The sequence below is a fragment of the Bufo gargarizans genome, chromosome 9 (genome assembly GCF_014858855.1).
Source record: "Bufo gargarizans isolate SCDJY-AF-19 chromosome 9, ASM1485885v1, whole genome shotgun sequence".
Taxonomy (NCBI): Eukaryota; Metazoa; Chordata; class Amphibia; order Anura; family Bufonidae; genus Bufo; species Bufo gargarizans.
The window spans coordinates 37,083,644-37,106,051 of NC_058088.1; the positions used below are offsets into that span (position 1 = coordinate 37,083,644).

The 22,408-nt window shown below is 42.9% G+C and overlaps 1 protein-coding gene across 6 annotated transcripts in view; it reads right to left on the reverse strand.

Moving 5' to 3' along the window:
• KLHL13 (kelch like family member 13) overlaps nt 1-22,408 on the reverse strand; it is a 91,714-nt gene that overhangs the window by 16,967 nt on the left and 52,339 nt on the right. For all 6 annotated transcript variants that reach the window (XR_006391227.1, XM_044305720.1, XM_044305718.1 and 3 more), the window contains 2 exons: nt 19,485-19,681; nt 12,093-12,888 (listed from right to left, as the gene is read on the reverse strand). Coding sequence is in view for 5 of the 6 variants with exons in the window: in XM_044305720.1 (XP_044161655.1) it covers nt 12,093-12,888; nt 19,485-19,681 (993 nt within the window). In the remaining variant the exon portion in view is untranslated. The remainder of the gene's footprint in view (nt 1-12,092; nt 12,889-19,484; nt 19,682-22,408) is intronic.

Sequence of the window (22,408 nt, forward strand, 5' to 3'; positions counted from 1 at the left end):
ACAGTAAAGATGCAGTCTTTTTAATGTCTTGCAAACTTTGCAGAACTATTTCCATTCAGATTTATAATTATTTTTAGTGTGAAAACTGGCATTTTTTTCTCTTTCTTTTCTGGGGGCCGCAGATAGGGTTGCCACCTTTCCCAACAAAAAATACTGGCCAAGTTGTGGGGACGTAGCATAACATGGGGTGTTACGTCACTGTCATACTGTGCCCCCCAGTAATATTAATACCCCCATTAGTGCCGCCCAGAATAAATAATGTGCTTATTAGCGCCCCCCAGAATTAACATTGCCCTTATTAATAGTAATGCCCCAAGTAAAATTAATGCCCCCATTAGTGCCCCAAGTAAGAATAATGCCCCCATTAGTAACCCCTTCTATGCTTTTTCAAAAAAAAAAAAAAATATAAAAAAAAATAAGCATTCACTGGAAGCTCAGGACAGGACCGGTGCTCCAACATGACAACGTCTTGCAGGTCCTGTCCTGAGCTTCCAGGCAGCAGGGAGTGTTCCCCACAGCGTGAGCAAATGGAGGTGGATGTAATTATTATTTTTTTTATTAGCACAAGTGGTGGTGGAGGTAAAGGCGGTACTAATAAGCGATGGCCGGGTGGCAACACAAGCCGCAGAACAGACATATGTATTTTTGTTCCACATCCAATCCTCATTATTGGGGGATTGGATGCGGACCCCTTAATTACAATAGGGCCAAAAAAATGCAGAAAGCACACTGTGTGCTGTCTGCATCTTTTGCGGCCCCATTGAAATTTAGGCATCCGCATCCAATCCCCCAATAATGGGGATTGGATGTGGAACAAAACAATCATGGTTTGATGGGGCTTGATCTTTATTTAAAATCATTACCTTTAACTTTACAAATAGGCCCAGGAAAGATGGGAACACGACACTGACACCCTGGAGTCCTTTCCTGCAGTCAGCGACATGTTCCCGCCTGTCTGTACCCCTCTCTGCCCCCCCAACTGTGAAATTTATTTCATTGGTGGAAGTGGTGATGTCCATCCCCCTCACCAGCAGCACGTAAGTGTCCTTTGGAGATTGAAGCTGGAGGGATGGCAGGGGCCCGGACAGCTAACATCCGCGGTCCGCCAGTTGAGTACCCCTGGACTAGAATATAAATTAAAGCAGGTGTTAAGAAACATCAGTCTGTACAACAGAATTCATCTCTGCTGCAAAGGACACATTCACACAATGTGATATTGTAACAAGACTGCAAAAAAAATAAAAAATCATGAAAGTGTGTGTGTGTGTCAATTTGTGATATTTCCATGGTCAGGGTTTACCTTAAATCTTGGAAAACCCCTATAAAAGGGTCTTCTGGGATCACTAGGACTTTCAACATATATGCTTATGTTAATTGCTTACATCATGTGCATCTTGCAATTTCTTTTTTTTATTTTTATTTATTTGGACTCCTGACCGGTTTTCACCATATAAATCTCTCTGGTTTCTATTCGGTATGCATCACTTCCTGTTACTGTGTCCAGCCAAACCCATGATGCACTTGTCCTTCCTCTGCCACAGCTCCAGCACCTCCCCTAACAACGCCCAGCTAGTTTATAGCTCCTCCCACCCAGCTAGTTACATAGACACTCCCCCATCACTGCCCCCCAACACCCAGCTAGTTTATAGCTCCTCTCACACAGCTATCTACATAGACACCTCCCCATGGACATAACATCACAGGAAATAAGAGCTGCATGGACATGGTCATGTGACCACAGCCCAGAACGGGAGATAGGAGCAATAAAAAAAAGGTACAAGTATATGACAAAATTCCAGTGGCCTTCATAAAATTCTTTTTAAAGTACTTTAATGCAAACCGGAAAAAAAGAAACTGACTTCTCTCCTGACAAATCAATTTTTACTAAATACAGTACTTGTATTCTCCATGAAATAATCAGAAGCATCTTTTCTTCGAACTTTGCCTCGTTCCATTCCTCTGTTATTCCTCCTCGAAATGCATGAATCAATTGACAACTGAAAATTTGGAAGTGGGGGTATCCTTGCACAACAACCCTAGTCCAATCAATGCTAACAGTATCACAGGCAGTGCAGGGAGACACCACTTTAACAAGGGGAATAGTGCCACTAAGCTGTCCATTTATTCATAATTGTGTATGAGGAATAACAGAGGAAGCGCTCCAGAACTGTTTAATACAAGTTTTAGCTACCACAGACACGTCAGGAATGGCGACAGCTCCTCTTTAAAACAAAGCTACTTCAACAGACCACAATTCTATGAAACATAGGTAAAAATGAAAGCCGTTTTCCTGCCTAGCCCCGCACCTATTTCATCATTGTCTGTGTTACTATCCATATTAAAAGAAAATACTGAAATCTGTCAGTTTTAACACTGACCACTGAGGCCCGTAATAGGAGTGATGGCTGCAAAGCAGATCATCTCGGACAGGATTACAATGAAAGGTAACACTTCTAGTATGAAGGCAGATAACCCAGGATGCAACGCCGACAGTGGGTGATGAGGGCAGCGCATCTCCTCCCCCTCCCTGCACAGGCAACAGAAAATGCCCACAACATCGTTCTATAAAAGTCAACAGGCCATGATTTGACTGAGGTTTCTTACGCCCACGTGGCAGCTGTAAAGCAAACCTCTGAGCCCAAAACTTTTCTTGCTCGCAGCTGTACATTCTGTAATCACACTGAACAGTACATGGAGAGTTTACTCCAGCTGAATGTCACACCACAAGAGGCAATTACCTCATTTACATTCACTTAAGACGCACACCCCACAATCTCAGGCTAACAAATGCAGATGACAAGTGGCTCTCCGCCTGCTCTGTGGAGTCGGGGTAAATGCACGATACACGGAGAAGTGATAGAACATCAATAATACGACTGAAAAACCTCACAAGCTGGAAAGTAACTCCTCGGTTTATGAGCTTGATCCCGAGGAGGACTGCTGCTCTTTTTACAGACCTGTGCGGCTTAGTTTTAATATCAGATGTACATGCTCCAGAGATCAACAGCCTTCAAGAGTCCTGAAGAACAAGTAGACTCTTAAAACTAAATCACAGCTCACAGAGCTGCATATTTCTGCACACTATAAGCCCTCATTCACACTGTAGCACTGCATAAGGTTGCCCTTGAGAGAAAACCCCCAGGACCTGCTCACAACATATAGCAAAATGCTTTTCAATGCTCTTAAAATCTCTGATGTACGCCACCTAACCCCCTCAACCCCACCTTTACCTGGCAGGGTACTCCCATATAGCATGTGCATGAAAGTCTCTGCGGAATTCTATATTTAAAGGGTATTCCCATATGAGACAATGGGGGGCATATCGCTAGGATATGCCCCCATTGTCTGATAGGGTCCCACCTCTGGGACCCGCACCTACACCACAGACAGAGTGGGGAAGGTGGTGGCTCTCCCAAGTGCTCTCCCCATAGTAGTGAATGGGAGCACACCGCTGGATCTAGGTTTGTTAGAAAAAAAAGATTGCTATGCACTACATCAGTGATGGCGAACCTTTTAGAGACAGAGTGCCCAAACTGCTACCCAAAACACACTTATTTATCGCATAGTGCCAACACAGCAATTTATCCTGAATATTATCATGCAATATAGTATAAAACTTCCATGTACTTTAACATTTAGCTATAATCGCGCTGCCTGGGCCGTTCATTGCGTGCCCTGCGCTGATGCAGGAAAAGTCTAAGGCATATTGGTACACCATAGACTTTTTCAGCTTGCTGGTGCCCACAGAGAGGGCTCTGAGTGCTGCCTCTGGCACCCGTGCCATAGGTTCGCCACCACTGCCCTATATAATGGCTGATTTTTTTCACATTAATCATGGGATAACCCCTTTAACAACACTCAGATGCTTTACAGCAGCCACACGGACTATAATGGACAGGAGGTGACTCACTGACTTCCATGGGAGTGTATTCCAGACATGCTTTATGACATGTGCAGAGGTCATTGTGCAGGGAGGGGGAAGATGAGCTATGACCATGTGAATGGCGTTTCCTGTGTTTTCTATATAAAGGTTTTACCTTTCACTGTAATTCTGCCTGTGATGATTATCTAACTGCTGAAAAGTGATCTTTATGAACAGGTCTCAATACACTGTATTAGGCTTTGCGACCAGTGCGAAAACTGCAGAATTGTAGCATTTGTTTTTCTATAAATAGTGACATGAAAAATTAAAAATATCACCCCCAATTTTTTTAAAAAATAAATAAAAATATGTTTAACATTAAGTCTTGTTTTTAACAATAGGTCAATTCTGATGAGACTTCCCCTTTAAGACCCACACATGTGAATATAAAGAAGTTCTCTACCTACACATTTATCTCTCCCCAGAAAAGGAAAAAGACCAGGTTTATAACTAACTGCCCAACTGCACTTATACATACCAGCACAGCCAAACTTACTAATCCCCAAGACTACACTGTTCCTTAAAGCGAACCGGTCATCAACTTTATACTGACCTCACTGAGAACAGCATAAAATAGTGATTTCAGGGGTGTGTCACTTATGAGCTAAAAGGAAGTGGTTGCTGAGAACCAGCATCATAATCATTGCAGCTCAGGCTGTTTGGTGGAGATCGAGGATGCTGTTGTGTCTGGAGTGGTCAATGGACTTGGAGAAGCAGCCAAATTTGCTGTGATGAGCGATTCCTCTGCCACACACCCTGCATTAGTGTTGTGTCTGCACAACCAAAGGAGGGGAGAGGTTCTCTACTGAAGGATTCTTTGGTTATGCTGTTTTTTTATTTTTAATATATTGCACCAAGAGCCTATTGTGACCATTTATCCTTTGCATAATTTCCTTCAAAAAGTGGTCACCACTAGTGTTGAGCGAAGCGAGCTTCAGATGCTTCATGCAAAGTCGCTTCGCTCAAAACTTCGGAATAATACTGTACGGGGATTAGTCTCTATACAGTATTAGAATGTATGGGCTCCAATGAGCCAGAGTTAGTTATTCACGAAGACGTGAATAACTTGAAACCAAACTGTTTTAAAGTGGTTTTCCATTTAAAAAATAAAACTACCCAAGTTATTAAACGAAGTCATGCGTGACTTTGTGAATGACTAACTTTGGCTCATCGGAGCCCATACATTCTAATACTGTACAGAGACTATTTCTTTAGGGGTCAGCAATAGGAACTGCCAAAGATTTCAATAAAATACAACCCAAAATTTTAGGCAGAAGAATTTCCTGATTATCCCTCGATGTACCCATTTTAAATAGATAGAAGTTTTCTACCAAGTGCATCTTGACTAGACATGCGATGTGTTCCTGTTCGTATCACATATGTATGTTTCAAACGAGAAAAAAATTAAAAAGTTTTAAAAAAGGATAGGCAGTAAACAGATAACTGTAAAATGCATTCATTGGAACCTTTTTCTCCATGGCACACATCCGTGCGATACCCGACAAGTAGTATTCATTCTACTTCTGAAGATTCAACTGGTACGGAGTCTTTACAGTAATGCCAAATAGATCTGTCCCTGACGAAAGAAACTGGAAATCTCTAAGTCAATGTTAGACCCTTTAAGCGACTGTTCACATGGCAGAATTTGCTGGAAATTTTGTTCCGCAGACACCACACAAAAATTAGTTTAAAGCTGCCACTGCACCAAGAAGTGACAAATCCGTACTTGGCAGTATTATTGTAGAAACTCGAGCACTCCTCGTGATATCGAGATATTTCTATAGATTTTTCTTTGCAGGCAACTCAAAGCATCCTTCATGGTGTGGACACATGCTTACTTGGTCTACAGGTCTTACTCATCATCCACCTCCTATTCCCCTTTGGCAACTTGTGTTTGAAAAAGGTTGTTTTAGACCGATACATCCCATTACTACTTGGAGTTGCCTGCAAAGGAAAATCTATAAAAATATCTTGATATCACGATACCTACTGGAGTGATAGAGTTTCGACATTAATACTGTTGAGGGCTTGGAACCCACAACTCCAGCACCCACCCAACTAGGACAAGAGTGCCACGCCTGCTCTTTTGGTTATTAAATCCTTACTTGGCGTGGTGATCCACTTTGATCCTCGGCCGGTGTCTCCTCATGATTTAGCTCCATTCAATGAAAGGGGGTCCACGGCATCAAAACCGAACGACCAAGGCAACCATTTCTCTGTTACCACTACTACAATTTTATGAATAAATGAACAATTGGGGTGTGCAGAGACACCCCCCAACCGGTGACATACAAAGTTGTCAGTTATTCATAAATATCTTCTAGTAATATGATCAAGAATTGCTGTATTATGGGGATTTACTAAAGCAGACATTTCAGAAGAGCTGACAGTTCATTTTTAAAGAAAATGTGTCACCAAAAAGTATTTTGGCCAGTTAAAACCAGATAGTAACATCTCTTTTCTTTCTAATCTTTTTTTATTCTACGATTGCAGATTTTGAGAACCTGGTTATGGGGCTGTCAAAATCGAGGTAGAAAATATATACAGCTTTCTAATGCACCACCCATTTGAGCAGGATACATACATACTGCCCTGACGCCTTCTGCTGAAGGCAGAGAAACTGTGGTGGAAATAAAGAGTAGCTGAACTTGATTTTTTCCACACCTTTATAAAAGTGCTGCCCCACAGTTATTATTGATGACATATCCTCACTACAGGTCATATCTGTTAATATCAGCTCAGCGGGGGTCCGACTCAACTCTCTCGCCGATCAGCTGTGTAACAGGGTAGCGGCACTCGTGCAAGAGCTGCTTCCTCTTCAATATTACCTCTGCGTCATCTCCTTTGTAGAGGTGGCTGCAATCACATACGTTCACGTGATTATACGGCGCCGCCTCTACTAAGGAGAGGAGATCTTAAAGAGGAAGGAGCTCTTGCACGAGCGCTGCTACCCTTCCGCTGACACAGACCGGGTACATTATTCATATTAATCCACTGGGAAGCAAGGCGAGGAGAGCACAGGGAGCACAAGAGCTGTGCAGACACTGCCCACACAGACAAAAACTCCGCTTCAGTCTCCCAGAAAACGAACAGTCCATGGAAACAGACAGTGGACGGGGATTCTGGCGGGGACAGCACGATAGCAGAAAAGGGAGATTGGGAGATTTCACCAGTAAAAACGATCAAAAAGGGAAATTAAATATATTCCATATGTCTAGCTATGGGACTATGTAAAAGAAAAAAAAAAAAAAAAAAAAAAAAAAAAAAAGGAGGTTCTGCTACTCCTTACATTTCCCCATCCTTCAGACCATTGAATAAATAAGGAATTAGTCATGTGATATTAAAAGGGTTGTGCCAAGTTTGGAAGTTATCCTCTATCCCAGCGATCAGACCCCCACCCATCTTCTGAATAGGGGATAACGTCAAGACTTGGTACGACCTGTGGCTCCAAACAGGAATTTACCTGCTCATCCCTCCTCACTGCACGTTTCTTCTTCACATATTCTCTGTAATCTAATATATAAAGCTGAGTGTGTGTGCGCTCTCTAGCACGTACCGTTCACGAGTCCCAAAAAAATGCATTAGCCAATAGAAGCCTAGTCACATGACCCTCATCAGCCAATAGAAGCTCCCAGGCCCTTAGTCTCCAACATAGACACAGTTTTGAACCAGGTTTCCATAACAACCCAGCCATTTTTCTTCACTGCTGTAGGTCAGCTTTAAAAGGGGCAGGGAGCTGTGGATGACATTGTTAAGGGAGCAGAGTGCTGTTGAAGGTCGGAGTTCAGGGGCAGGTAGGGTGGCCATTCAGGTCACCCTTAAAAGACAGACTTTAACACCCTGCCCTTGGTCGCACTAAGCCACGCCCCCTCCCACTCCACAGCCAACGGGGATTGAAAAATAAAAGGTAAAAATCTACTTCTGTCAGCTGCAGGGGTGGGAGGGAGGGCGACTTTCTCCCTGCAGCTCAGTGCTGCTGTCACAGTGAGCTGTTCAAAAGGACATCCCTGTGGACAGAGTCTGAAAGTCGGACTGTCTACCCTAAAACCGGACCTCTGTCCACCCCAGGGGCAGGCTACTGTAGTGGTCATAGTTAAGGGGATGATCCGCTATGGAGGTCAGTTTTTAAAGGGGCAGATTGCTGTAGAGGCCACTATTAAGGGGGCAGGGTGTTGTGGAAATCACTTAAGGAGACTGGGTACTGTGGAGGTCACTAATAAAGGGGTGGCTATTGTGGAGGTCACTGTTAAGGGGGCAGGGAGCGGTGGAGGTCACTGTTAAGGGGCGGGTGCTGTAGAGATCACTGTTAAGGGGGTGGGCTGCTGTGCAGGTTACTATTAAGGGGGCAGGGTACTGCAGATGTCACTGTTATAGTGGATACTGTTGATTTATTAACAACACACACACGCAAACATTAATTGAAATAGATTAAACATACCCGTGCGAAGCCGGGTCCTTCTGCTAGTTACTGATAAAAGGAGGAAATAAATAAAGTAAATGTCGGCAGTCATATCTGACCTCACCAGCACATAAGGAAGGAGTCATTTATGGGACCCAACGATCACGCATTGCGTCAACAGTAACCTCAGCCGTCTCCAATGGCAAACTAGACTGAATATTTCAGGAGAACTTCCAGTACCCGTGAACAGTAATAGGACCCCTTGGGTGTACAAAAACGACAAACTATAATACATTATTTGCCAGGAAAGTTTTCCTTAAAATCAATTCCGAGCAGGACGCTGCTTTGCTAGAATAAAGAAAACTGCTTCAGAAGCATGGCTGTAGCTTGAGGGGATAATGAAGAATGAAGCAACGTGCACGATCCAACACAAAGGCCCATAAATCAATAGGCAGGTGCAGACATAGCACTGCAGCCCTCAGCCCCATTCTGCTGACTTCTCAGGTACAGCTGCCATATACCAACCTGGATTTATAACATTTAAAATAAGTTGCCGAAGGCTAGTTTTATTTGTTGCTTACGTTCGATAATATTTGGAATAAGAACATCATGTTGAGGATATACAACTACGCCTATCTGATAAAGCAATGTCTGTTCGGTTGATGGGCACAGTGCGCATTAAGTTAGCTAGCACTATCCTGCACTATGCTCGTGTGAAACTGACCTGCTTTCAGTTGGTCGTAATACGAATGCTTTTTACTCGGCTCCGTTGGCTTCCGTTATTTTCTCAGATCACCGGAAATAACTAGCAGTGATGTGGACGTGGCCTTAGGTTGGTTTTGCATGTTAGTGAATATGAAGAGAGTCTTGGCGTTTCACACAATTTTTTTGAGATTATAGAATTTTTATTCTATCCCCGACAAAGGTCAGAAGCCCGTCAGGTGAGATGCCTGACGGAACAGAGAGAAAGTTCAGACCCTGCTACTAGATAAACTCAAGGCTGAACAAAGACAGTAGTTGAAATTTTTTAATAAAGACTCGCTGAAAAAATAATCTTTAGCTCAAAATGAGTACAATGCAATAATAAAAAATAAAAATTGTGCCCAAAAGGTACACATGGCCTTTAAGACGCATTTACATGCTCAGAGGAGAAGGCGATTGTCGGAAGGAAGCGATCACCATCACTGTATGAGGACGAGCAATCACAACACAAAACCATTGCTCCTGCGCTGTAGAGAGCTGTTTAGACCGCACTATCTGTTGTCCGGGAACAATGATTGAGGTGTCCATACCGCCAAATCATTTCAACCGATGAACGAGCGTTTCACTTGTTGATCGGGTGATCTGGGGCACCTTCACACAGGCAGAATATCAGGAATAGTGGGCACGAAATTGGGCCGTGTAAATCCACCTTTAGTCCCAAAGAGGTAAGCCTGCTAGTGTAGGGGTGCCATCTGATAATGTTGCCTTGACAGGGCAGATGGGCCCACACTTAAAATGTTAATATCTCCATATATTCACTGTTAGCATTTAAAGAAGTCTGCTAATGTATATTTTGTGTTTGGATCCAGCATTCAGAATCCATGCACCCCCTACTACAGAGCATATATATGATGCTTTTATTCCCAGAGATATGTCATGGCATGTATCATATGGAATCAATGGAATCAGACGTATAGAGAGATGTATGGGTGTCATACCCTTTATCCATAAAAAAAATAAACTAAAACAGTAATAACAAAATGATCATGACCTACTGGTACATAGACAGACATAGGCTGCAGCCCACTTTACCAGTTACATCAAGCCAATGACTTAAAGGGAGTGTGTCATCAGAAAATGACCTATTGTTTCTAACATGTTTTTATGTTAAAGTAGCACACCCAAAAATATGTATATCCTGACCTGATAGAAAGGTACATGATGTAATCTTTAATAAAGGTATTTTTTTTTACTAGTGACTGTATTGGTGAGTTACAACCTCCCTTCTGATCCTCAGCTGCATCATGTGACCAACTCTCTAAACTCCAACTGACACAGAACAGGAAGTCAGTTACTTCTCTATTTATTGCTGTCCACACATAAGATGCTGTGTTACTTGGAAAGTGATTGCTGGTCACATGACACAGACAGGAGGTTATGACTCACAAACACGGTCACTGGTAAAAATATGTGTTTCTTTAAACATTTTTAAATACATTTTTTAATTTTTTTTTAACTTTCCATGTCACCATGTAAAAAAAAAAAAAAAAAAAAAAAAAAACCACACAACAAATCCTAAAATACTGCAGTTTTCACACTGGCCACTACGCCTAATAGGAACCACTTCCTGGTCTGTACAGATCACTTTTTAGCAGTCCTCTCATTATAATTGCAGGCAAACCTTATCTTCTCTATCCTTATAAAGGTCACAGAGCAGGTCCAGAAAACTCTCCCATAGACATCAATGGGGTCCCCTCCTGTCCATTATGTCTGTGGTCTATGGTGACTGCTGTAAAGCATCTCTCTAAATACTGGTAAGAACAGCTCTAACAAGATGGCCGCCCCCATAATTCTGCTCACATAACAGAACTCAGAATTTAACATGGCCAATCCTTTTGTTCTTGGGGAGATGAGCTAAAGGAGGAGTGTGGTAGTGGCTCTCGCCACTTCTCCATTCAGGATGTGTGCATGCTCAGCCGAGTGGGCACGTGTATGGTGGGGTCCATGTCCAGGGCTGCCCTTAGTCTGTCCTAGCTGCACATATAGGAGCGTTAAAATAATACATTGCTAATACCTATAGTAATCTTAAAAATGTTTTCTAGGTAGCATGCAAGAGATGCCAACAGTTTTCTGACTGGTGCATCTGTGGTCAACTGAGGGGGTGCATTTACCTAAAACAGAGGTGACAAACCCTCAAAGGGCACCCAATGTCTCAATATTTTCTGGGAAAGTGACAGGGTAACAAAAAGGCTGGAACTAAAAACTGACAGTAAACTGAGGAAAACCACCAAAAATTGGCAACAGTAAAAAATGTAAACATTTACTTCACCACAATGTCCTATAATTGTCTGTCCCCATGTAATCTATGAACTAAACTGATAAAATAAAGCGCATGCTACAGAGCCCCAATAACAGTGCCTGCGACGAGACCAGTATGACAGTGACATACACAAAAGCTCCATAAGAGTGACAGCAAGAGAACCCTTCAGAGTGCCAGCTACAGGACCAGTATGACCGTGCCAGCCACAAGACAGCCCATTACTTTAAGAAGTGTTGCCCCGGGGGTTGAAGACAGCCACCTGGTCAATGGAGGGCAGGAAAGGGGAGAGAGTGCCGTTGCCTTCTTAATGTCACCCAGCAGCACAAGGTGTGTGCCAGGAAATCTCACAGTCGTCACTTTCTGAACGCGCTGTGGGCTGCCACTCAATCTTGGACACTGTACATATGCCCAGATCTCAAAAGGAGTCTGACCTGGTGTCGGGTGCCTTTCAATCACACCTCGCCATGTAATGGAGTGTCTTCCTGTATAGCAGATGAAAACATCGTGCTCAATTAATTTCTAAGCTGTTAGGCTATGTTCACATTTGTGTTTTGCCTTCCCATCATACTTTCTGTCACCTTTGATGGCAATAGCGCAGCGTGCAGAGTTATTCCTGCCTTTAAAATGACAGAAGCCTCAACAATCTCCATCAGAAGTTAATGGGGTCCGTAGGGCACTGCATGGGTCAGGCATATTACGTCACAGAATTGTGCGGACCTGTATAAATGAATTAAGAATAAAAATCTCACCAAGTTCTCCGGCTGCATTTCGACCACCAACTGCATACAGATGACCTTTGAGGGCACTTAGGTGGAAAAAGGTACGCTTTTCATTTAGAGATGCCACTTGCATCCATTTATTGTATCGGGGGTCAAATCTAAAAACGGTGTCCACGGCAGTCTTCCCCTTCGTGTCATAATTGCTTTGGCCACCGACTACGTAGAGAAAATTGCCAATGACTGCTATTCCATGTTGGTACCGGGGAGCATCCATTGGAGCCAAAGATTTCCACTCATGGGCCTTTTCGTCATACATCCGCAGTTCTTTGCTCACCACCAGCTGCTGTCTTAAAACTCCCCCCAATGTCACCAAATGAGTGTTGTCCGAGCGAATGGCAGTTCTTTCCGACTGCATAACCGGCTGCATGTACGGCATCATTTGGTAATTGCTAGCTTCCAGAAGTAAATTCACGCACGTGTTGTCAGTCCTCATGAAGTCCACTGTCTGCACGTGGTTTATAAGGTCTTGCGGTGTCATAAGAGGAAATCGAATGTTCTTCATTAGTTTTGCAGCACATTCCATACGGGACTCTTCGTAGCGTAACCAGCGACACGCGGCCTTGAACAGTTCAAGCTCGGAGCACTGTTTAAGGCTATTACTAGAAAGAACAAAGGCGAGACGATCAAATGGGAGTTTCACAAACTCCCCCGTAGTTAATAAGGGCAGCAGGTTTTTCAGGATAAAGTTATTGACGTATTTATCGACTTCAGAGAGATTGTAAGTGTTCGCAATGCGTCCAACCTCAACGCAGTTCTCCAGGGTAACCTAAAAAGACACAAAAAATACACACTTAGACAAAATAAACGTCGGAAAAGAAAAAGCAAATGTCAACATTTTGTCATCACGTCTCCTCCAACCTCTTCTCAATGTCAGTCAGCTTTTATAAAGCACTTCCACAGTGACCTTTACATATCTCGGAATAAGATACATCAGCACGAGAAACTAGAGGCATTCAACCTTCATCAATGTCCAAACAGGAGCCATTTACATGTTTTTAAGCATACAACAGCAATACTGAAGACTCCTTGAAGTATTTACGAAGACTCCTCCATATAGCACTTTAGCCTGTAGCACTGCCTTGAGCAGCAGTTCTATACTCCAGGTCTCTCCCCCCCAAAAAGATTCTACAACTGGTTATGTTTCCAGGATTACCATGGTGCTGCACACTATTATTTTCAGTTTACCAGGATCCGCCACACGTCTTCTCCCTATAGGATATGCTCTGGGGGTACTTGAGGAATAGAGTGGAGAAATACTGATCTACAGGACCTGCATGCCCCACTAGGTTTATGGCGTAGGAGGAAATATCGTGACGGGTTCTCCATAAAGCCATGGAGTCTTTGGGAACTGGTGTCCAGTTTAAAAGGGAATCTATCAGCAGATTTGTCCCTATAAAACTGGCTGACTTGTTATATGTTCACTTGGCAGCTGAAGACATCTGTGTTGGTCCCATGTTCATATGTGCCCGCATTGCTAAGTAAAATGAAGTTTTAATATATGCAAATAAGCCTCTAGGAGCAACGGGAGTGTTACCATTACACCTGGAGGCTCTGCTCTCACTGCAACTACACCGCCCTCGGCACTTTGACAGGGCCAGGCAGTGTATACTCCATCATACCTGTTCCTGTCAAAGGGCAGAGGGTGCAGCAGTTGCAAAGAGAGCAGAGCCTCCAGGTGTAATGGCAACTCCCCCGTTGCTCCTAGAGGCTCATTTGCACATTTTAAAACATAATTTTTCTCAGCAATGTGGGCACATATGAACATGGTACCAACACAGATGCCTTCAGCTGCCAAGCACACATTTAACAGGTCAGCCAGAATCATAGGTACAAATTTGTGACAGATGCCCTTTAACGGGGCAAAAAAGCTCCATACATCTGTCTGAAACAAAAGAGTGCATGGATGTGAAAGTATTTATAATCCTCTTCATAGCAATAACCAATTGTGAGAGGATGAGCTACTGGTTTATCAGCTGCTAAAGAAACAAATCAATCTCTCGTAAATAGAAGAAAGATTAACAAGATTAAAGAGTTAAGGTAATTAATGAGGGAAAACATGTCACATTATGCAGGCTTAATTATCCCCTACCCTGTTGCCAACTTGTATATCAATTGTAGTCGACAATTTGCATTTTGCCCCTCTGAGGCAGCCACAGGCTTTTTTTCGCAATGTACTGAGCTTAGACACCTCTAATGTAGAAAGCCATCATTATAGCAGCGGGATAAACCTCACACCAGGAGAGGCGAAACCTACACTAAGCATCTGGTTATAGTGAACACAGCAAATAAATGTGCATCTTTCTATATATCCCAAAAAATCCGAGACTCCTAATTAAGAGGGGTTTCTTTCATTTCGACTGATAGTCTATGATTAGGATAAGCCATCAATGTATGATTGGTGCGGTTGTAACATCCAGGAACTTTAAGCTTCAATCCGCAGATTACCGAGATTCCCAGGTGTAACCAACTCACTACCTTTACACTTCTAGGTAGAGCAGATGATTGTCGGGAGGAAAGCATTCCTTCCTGGCAAAAGTCTGCTCATCAGTGGAGGAGTCTGCAGCATTTACATGCAGCAATCTCCTCCACAGTATGGGGAGGAACAATCACCATCACTCTTCCTCATACATAATCATTGCTTGCCAGCAGCAGAGTGCTGTTTAGACAGCCGACAATCAATGATCTAGGTGACTGCACAAACAATCATTACCCAATGAATGAGCGAAAAGTAATCAGTGGCACCTTTACACCGGCAGATCATTGTTAACGAGCGGTAGCCATTATATGCCTGATGCTCAGCCAGTGTAAAGGGGTCTTAGGATATGGCTGAAGACATGACTTAAAAGCTATGTACACCTTTGTGAGCAATTTTTTTTAAAGTATTGCATTGTACTCATTTTGAGCTAAACATCATGACTTAAATTGGTCTTTATTAAAAATGTTGAACCCCTGCCTCTGTACAGCCTTGAGTTTCTCTAGTAGCACTGTTTACCTTCTAGCCGTTGCTTCTGCAGCGGTGAGCAGGTGTAATTACACCAAGCCGTCCCATTCGTTTCAATGGTACGGATCGCTCCTATACAAGTGTATAGGAGCGATCCATACCACTGAAATGAATGGGACGGCTTGGTGTAATTACACCTGCTCACCGCTGCAGAAGCAACGGCTAGAAGGTAAACAGTGAAGGGTAGTCAGCTCTAGCACGGCGCACACCTTCTCTTCAAACAGCTGATCGGCTGGGGTGCTTCGTGTCTAAAATATATAAAACCTATCCTGAGGATAGGTCATCAATAAATATAACTTGGACAACCCCTTTAAATAAGTGTTTATGACCTTTTAGTAAATTAGAGCTAAGGGTTATTAGATGACTTGTATAAAGTGAACCAAAAAATGACAATTCACACAGTTAGACAAACTGTTAACCCTTTGTGACAGAACGGCTCATTATTTTTAACAAAGACCAATGGAAAAAAAGCTTTTTAGCCCAAAAGGAGTAAAATGCAATCATAAAACATTACCCCCAGAGGCGTACACAGCGATTAAAGAAGCACTCCCACAAAAATCTTTATTCCCCGACTTGGTATATGATGTTAACTGTAGCAAAGGTCTTACCAGTGACTGTATTTGTGAGTTATGACCTCCCTTCTGATCCTCAGCTGTGTCATGTGACCAGGACATCAGCTTTTCTATTCATTTATATGAGACAGACATTGACGCTCCCATAGGAATACAGAGAGAAACAGGCTTCCTGTCCACACAAAATGCTGTGTTATTTGGTCACATGGCACAGCTGAGGATCAGAAGGGAGGTTATAACTTAAATACAGTCACTGGTAAGAAAATTACTAGAGATGAGAGAATTTCATATTTTGAAATTCGTTCAATTTATTTGTCCTCCTCTGCATAACGGAAACGGGACGGATCAGTTATGCATCCCATAGACTTCTATTATGACCGAATGAATAACTAAATGCCTCTAAAGACATTCAGTTATGCATTCCGTCATAGAATTGCATTATGGTCCGTGGTAACAGAATCCACCTTTTACCAACAAACGAAGTGTGAACGAATTTCATAAGCGGAATTTCGCTCAGCTCTAAAAATTACCTTCACTACAGTTTACATCATGTACCCTTCTAACAGGTTTTGTAGAAGTGCTTCTTTAGGACATTGATGGCTTGACCTAAAGATAAGGGGCCGTGGCAACATCCTCCTATTCAATGGTGTTCCCTAAGGTTCATCAATGTTAAATCACAGACAACGCCACTATGGTGTGAATTTGTTAAACGAATATTTGTAGAAATTGCATGGATAGTAATTCATTATAGTATATATTTTGTCATACGAGTATCACTTCAAAACAAAGTGTGAGGGTTCCAGTAACATAACTACATATACAAGAGGCATTTTGCCCTAGATGTCCTGCAAAAAAACTGAATACCAGGTGCGATTTATTACATGTCATTTCTGTCAACAGACCTAAAAACATAGGATATTAGGGTGTGAGAAGACAAAACTATAGGAAACCTGACTACCTCACAGCCCAGCAGAATGATTACTGGACCGCAACAGCATCTAGAAAGTAATACGAATTCATTAGAGAACATAGTCATGTAATACATTAGTGGAAGTTCACCTGCACTTTAGCACATCAAGAAATTAATGTACAGAAAAAAAGTGTACCCGATAGGACACGTTCACACCATTACGGTAAAGGTGCCACTGTGGATTAATTGAGATCAAATTGCACTTCCATCAAATGAAAAGCAAATGTAAAAATGACCTGCCAGAGAGAAAATTAATTCCTACAAGAAAGTCTGTTCAGTAAAAGTGGATTCATGTTTAGTACAATGAGTTTCAGCTCTGGGACTGGGAGCACAGTGTCAAGAGGGAAAGGCAGGTTTACATTTTACAGTTTTAAAGAGTAACTAAACCTTTATAACAATGTTTAATAGGATGTCCCCAATGCTCTAATAAAACTATTTCTAATGTACTTTATCAATTTTGTATTTTTCTTAGTCTTTTACGTCCCTAAAGCGCAATAATCACTGTGCGCCAAAAAAACGGTGTTCTTTGTACACGGCTGGTAGCTCAGAGGTGTAAAGAGTGTGAAATTTATGAATGGGCGGCAGCAGCGCAGGGAGTACGGGCAGGAGCGCATATTGCTGCTCCTGCCTGTGCCACCCAGAGGTCTACTAACTCCTGGCACTGCACATGGGTACCCGGCACCCATGTACTATGCCAGGATTAGCCGAGAAGGCTCCTGCTCCGCTAAGCGTCCTGCATGGCAGCGCTTAGCGAAGCAGACACAGGTAGGAGCCCGCTCCGCTCAGCTAATCCTGGCATTTTACACGGGTACAGAATAGAATGCACTCCCTGCGCTGCTGGGGCCCCATTCATAAATTCCACACTCCGTAAACTGATGAGCTGTCATGGAGAACAGAGTTTTAAGCGCACAGTAAATGGTGTGCTTTAGGGACATAAAAAACTAAGAAAAATACAAAATGCATTAATAAAGTATATTACAAATAGGTTTAGTTATTCTTTAATCCTTATATTAATATTTTTGCCATTTTTGGATTTAATTGTATAATGTCGGTGGCCAATCTTAGAATAAGTCATTAGTGTCAGATCAGTGGGGTCTCACAAGTCACCCCACCCCTCCAATCAGTTAAATAAATGTGGCGCTTGCTAGAACAGGACAGTTTCTTCTCTGCAGTGAGAGGCACAGCAGACTGTATGGAAGTGTCTGGTACTGCATCCCCGGCCAGTTCTGACATCTGTGGCTAAGCTGCAGTACCGCACAGCCACATGGATAGAAATACGGCTGGGCAAAGCTTCGAGGATGCAGCACCACAGTCCCTTGTATTGGTGTTTTGCAGGACAAAAGATTCACTTAAGGCCTCTTTCACACTACCGTGTTTTTTTTCCGTTTTGCATTACGTTTCCGTATCTCCGTTCCGTGCAAAGATAGAACATGTCCTATATTTGGCCGCAAATCACGTTCCGTGGCTCCATTAAAGTCAATGGGTCCCCAACAAAAAAAACGGAATGCATCCATATGTCTTCCATATCCGTTCCATTTTTTGCGGCACCATCTATTGAAAATGTTATGCCCAGCCCAATTTTTTCTATTTAATTACTGTAAACTGTATGTGCCATACGGAAAAACAAAACGGAAAAACAGAAACACAACGGAACAACGGATCAGTGTTAAAAATGACCGCAAAACACTGAAATAGCCATACGGTAGTGTGAAAGAGGCCTAAAGGGGTTGTCTGAGATTTTGATATTAACGGCCTATCCTCAGAATAGATCAATATCAGACACCAAGCACCCCAATCAGCTATTTGAAAAGGTTGGGGGGGGTTGCAAAGTAGGTGTGGTTAGCTATGCAAATTTTTTTTTTTTAAAGGGCGGAACAAAAAGAATGCAGTAGAATTTCTAAAGAAAAGGGTTAGGCTTAAAAAGAAGTGCAACATTTGATAAATTGGGTGCAAAGTACTGCTACGCAAACTCAAAACAAGACTGACTTCAAATATTACCCTCATGATAAATTCCCCCATTATTTTTAAGGCATTTATATTGCAAATGTACTGAATTTCAAAAGTTGTTTAACTTTAAAATATAAGTTTTGTGGCATAACCCCATTAAAGAGAACATGTCATCTCTCCTAACAGGTCTGTTTTAGTAACTACTTACCTTCCCCATGTAATAAGAATTCTGGAGCATCAACTCTTATGATCTAGGAGGAGGCATTCCTTTATTATTCCTGCTAGAAGTAATACCGCAGATGAATAACATTTTGCAATGAAGGTCCAGATGGGAGTTACCAGTTTGGGGGGGGTAGGGGATGTCCCTGCACAGCCTGGCTCTGGCAGCACTGATTAGATAGTGTTAGACTGTGTAGAGACACATCCCCAACCGGTAACACCCATCTGCCTACTCTCCATGGGTGTTACCAGATGAAGGCGTGTCCCTGCACAGTCTGACATGGTCAGCTCTCAGTGGATAGTATCAGACTGTGCAGAGACACCAACACCCAACTGGTAACACCCATCTGGATCTTCATTGCAAACGGCTAGCAATTTATTCATAACTTACAGTAGGAATATTAAAGAAACGGCATAACACAGAGCCATAAGCATAGACGCTCCAGAATTCTTATTACATGGGGAAGGCAAGTAGTTGCAAAAACAGACATGTCATGAGAGGATTAATTTAATGAGGACTGTACAATGCTGGGTGATGGTGCACATTGCAATAGCTGCCACTGGTTGTATCCACTCAACATCTCTTACCCATTGAGGACACCTAGACAATTCAGACACTGTGGAAGATGAAGGACCGAGTCCTTTGATCTTACCCCAGATATAAGAAACACTTTACAGAAGTCCAGCACAGGCAGTATCTGTAAAAAGCTAGCAGCTTCCAGTGTGTCTTGAAGATTATCCATATTCAGGGAAAGTTTTGCGGTGTAAATGAAATCAATAATTTTCTTTAATCCAATTTTGTTCACGCCGTGTAATTTAATGCACATTAAGTCTTGTTCCTTCATTCCACCTAGACAAGAAATCAGACTTCATTTTAATTATCCTTAAGATGTGCACAAGTAAAATAAAATGTAGCACATTAAAAGCCTTTGTTCACAGCAGACACTTTAATATGCACAGAGTGTTCAAGAAAATTCCACTTTTAATTATTCAAGTTCTTCCACACAAATTGCATTTATAATCTGACCCCAAAGAAAAGTAAGAATTACACATTTTTGGTTTCACACAACAGATATAATGAAAACACACTGACAAGAGATAAGCTAGTACAGGCATGCTCAACCTGCCGCCCTCCAGCTGTTGTAAAACTACAACTCCCACAATTCCCTGCTGTAGACTGATAGCTGTAGGCTGTCCAGGCATGCCTGGAGTTGTAGTTTTGCAACATCTGGAGGGCCGTAGGTTGGGCATCCCTGAGCTAGTACATAGGCCATTGACGGTAAACCTTTTACATACAGAGTGCCAAAACTGCAACCCAAAACCCACTTATTTATTGTAAAGTGCCAACACAGAAATTTAACCTGAATACCACAGTCCAGTATAGTATATCTTCCATGTACTTCATCATTTAGCTATAATAGCCTGCCTGCATTCAGTGCGCTGCCTGTGCCGTTCATAGTACTCCCTGCGATGATGAATGGCGGGAAAAGTCTAAGGCTACTTTCACACTCGCATTTTGTGAGGATCAGTCGTGGACGGATCTGTTCAGATAATACAGCCGTCTGCATCCGATCAGAACAGATCCGTTTATATTATCTTTAACATAGCCAAAACGGATCAGTCTTGAACACCATTGAAAGTCAATGGAGGACGAATCCGTTTTCTACGGTGCCAGATTGTGTCAGTGAAAACGGATCCGTCCCCAGTTTGGCTCAGTTTTACCAGACGGACACCAAAATGCTGCAAGCAGCGTGTTGGTGTCCTTCTCCAAAGCAGAATGGAGACTGAACTGATGCAAACTGAGCGGATCCTTTACCATTCAGAATGCATTAGGGCGTTTTAACTGAACGGATCTCACAAACGGAAAGTTAAAACGCCAGCGTGAAAGTAGACTAAGGTGTATTGGTACACCATAGACTGTTTCCAGGGTGCGGGTGCCCACAGAGGGGACTCTGAGTGCCGCCTCTAGCACCCGTACCATAGGTTCGCCACCAGTGTCATAGGTGCCGAGACCCATTTGCTCCCTATAAAAACACAAGAGCGAAATACTTTACTATTTTGCCTTCTTGTAGGTTTTATGAAGGGGCAGATATATTAGGGCTTCTAATATATACTAATATTTTTTTTTTATGAGTGAACTGATAGGGGAGCATTCAAGAATTGCACATCATTAATCAAAAGGCACATATCACTAAACCTTTTCCCACATTATTACGTACATGTACATGAGCAAATGCGTCTCCTTGCCGGATCTTTACGTGTATGTACGTGATGGGATCGGGCGGGTTCCAGAGCTGCACCCGCCCAATATGCAGCACGGGTCCAGCTGTTACTGATAGCAGGGCCTCTGCTGCAGCCGCCGGCATTTGTGTGCGCTGTGATGCCGGCGGATTAACCCTTTCAAGTGCGGAGGTCAGCGCACTTGCAGGGTATACAGAGGGAGGGGGCAGATGAACATTGTAAATAAGGCTACTTTCACACTTTCTTTAGGTGCGGATCCGTCTTGTATCTGCACAGACGTATCCGCACCTATAATGCAAACGCTTGTATCTGTTCAGAACGGATCCGTTTGCATTACCATGAACAAAAAAAATGATAATGCAAACGGATCCGTTTTGACTTGCACTGAAAGTCAAGGGGAGGCGGATCAGTTTTCAATTGCACCATATTGTGTCAGTGAAAATGGATCCGTCCCCATTGACTTACATTGTAAGTCAGGACGGATCCGTTTGGCTCCGCATTGTCAGGCGGACATCAAAACTCTGCAAGCAAGTTTTGGTGTCCGCCTCCAGAGCGGAATTGAGGCTGAACGGAGGCAAACTGATGCATTCTGAACGGATCCTTATCCATTCAGAATGCATTGGAGCTAAAATGATCTGTTTTGGGCCGCTTGTGAGATCCCTGAAACGGATCTCACAAGCGGACCCAGAAACGCCAGTGTGAAAGTAGCCTAACAAAAAACAAAATGGTGCCAAAACAGCTATTTTTTGTTACCTTGCCTCACAAAACAAGTCAATGGAGACGGATCCGTTTGACGTTGACACAATATGGTGCAATTGCAAACGGATCCGTCCCCCATTGACTTTCAATGTAAAGTCAGGAGTCCCTATTAATATACCATCGATCGGAGTTTTCTCCAATCCGATGGTATATTTTCACTTGAAGCGTCCCCATTACCATGTTAGAATATACCATCGGATTTGAGTTAGATCGTGAACACTCAGATCCGACAGTATATTCTAACAGAGGCGTTCCCATGGTGATGGAGACGCTTCATATACTAAGAACTGTGTACATGACTGCCCCCTGCTGCCTGCACCCGACCTCTTACAGGGGACTGATCAGCACAATTAAACCCCCCCCCCCCCTTCCCCGTATTAAATTCATTGGTGGCCAGTGCGCCTCCCCCCCCTCAATTAAAATCACCCTCTCCCCCATCATTGGTGGCAGCGGAGAGTTCCGATCGGAGTCCTAGTTTAATCGCAGGGGCTCTGATCAGTTACCATGGCAGCCAGGACGCTACTGCAGTCCTGGCTGCCATGGTTACTTAGCAATTTTAGAAGCATTATACTTACCT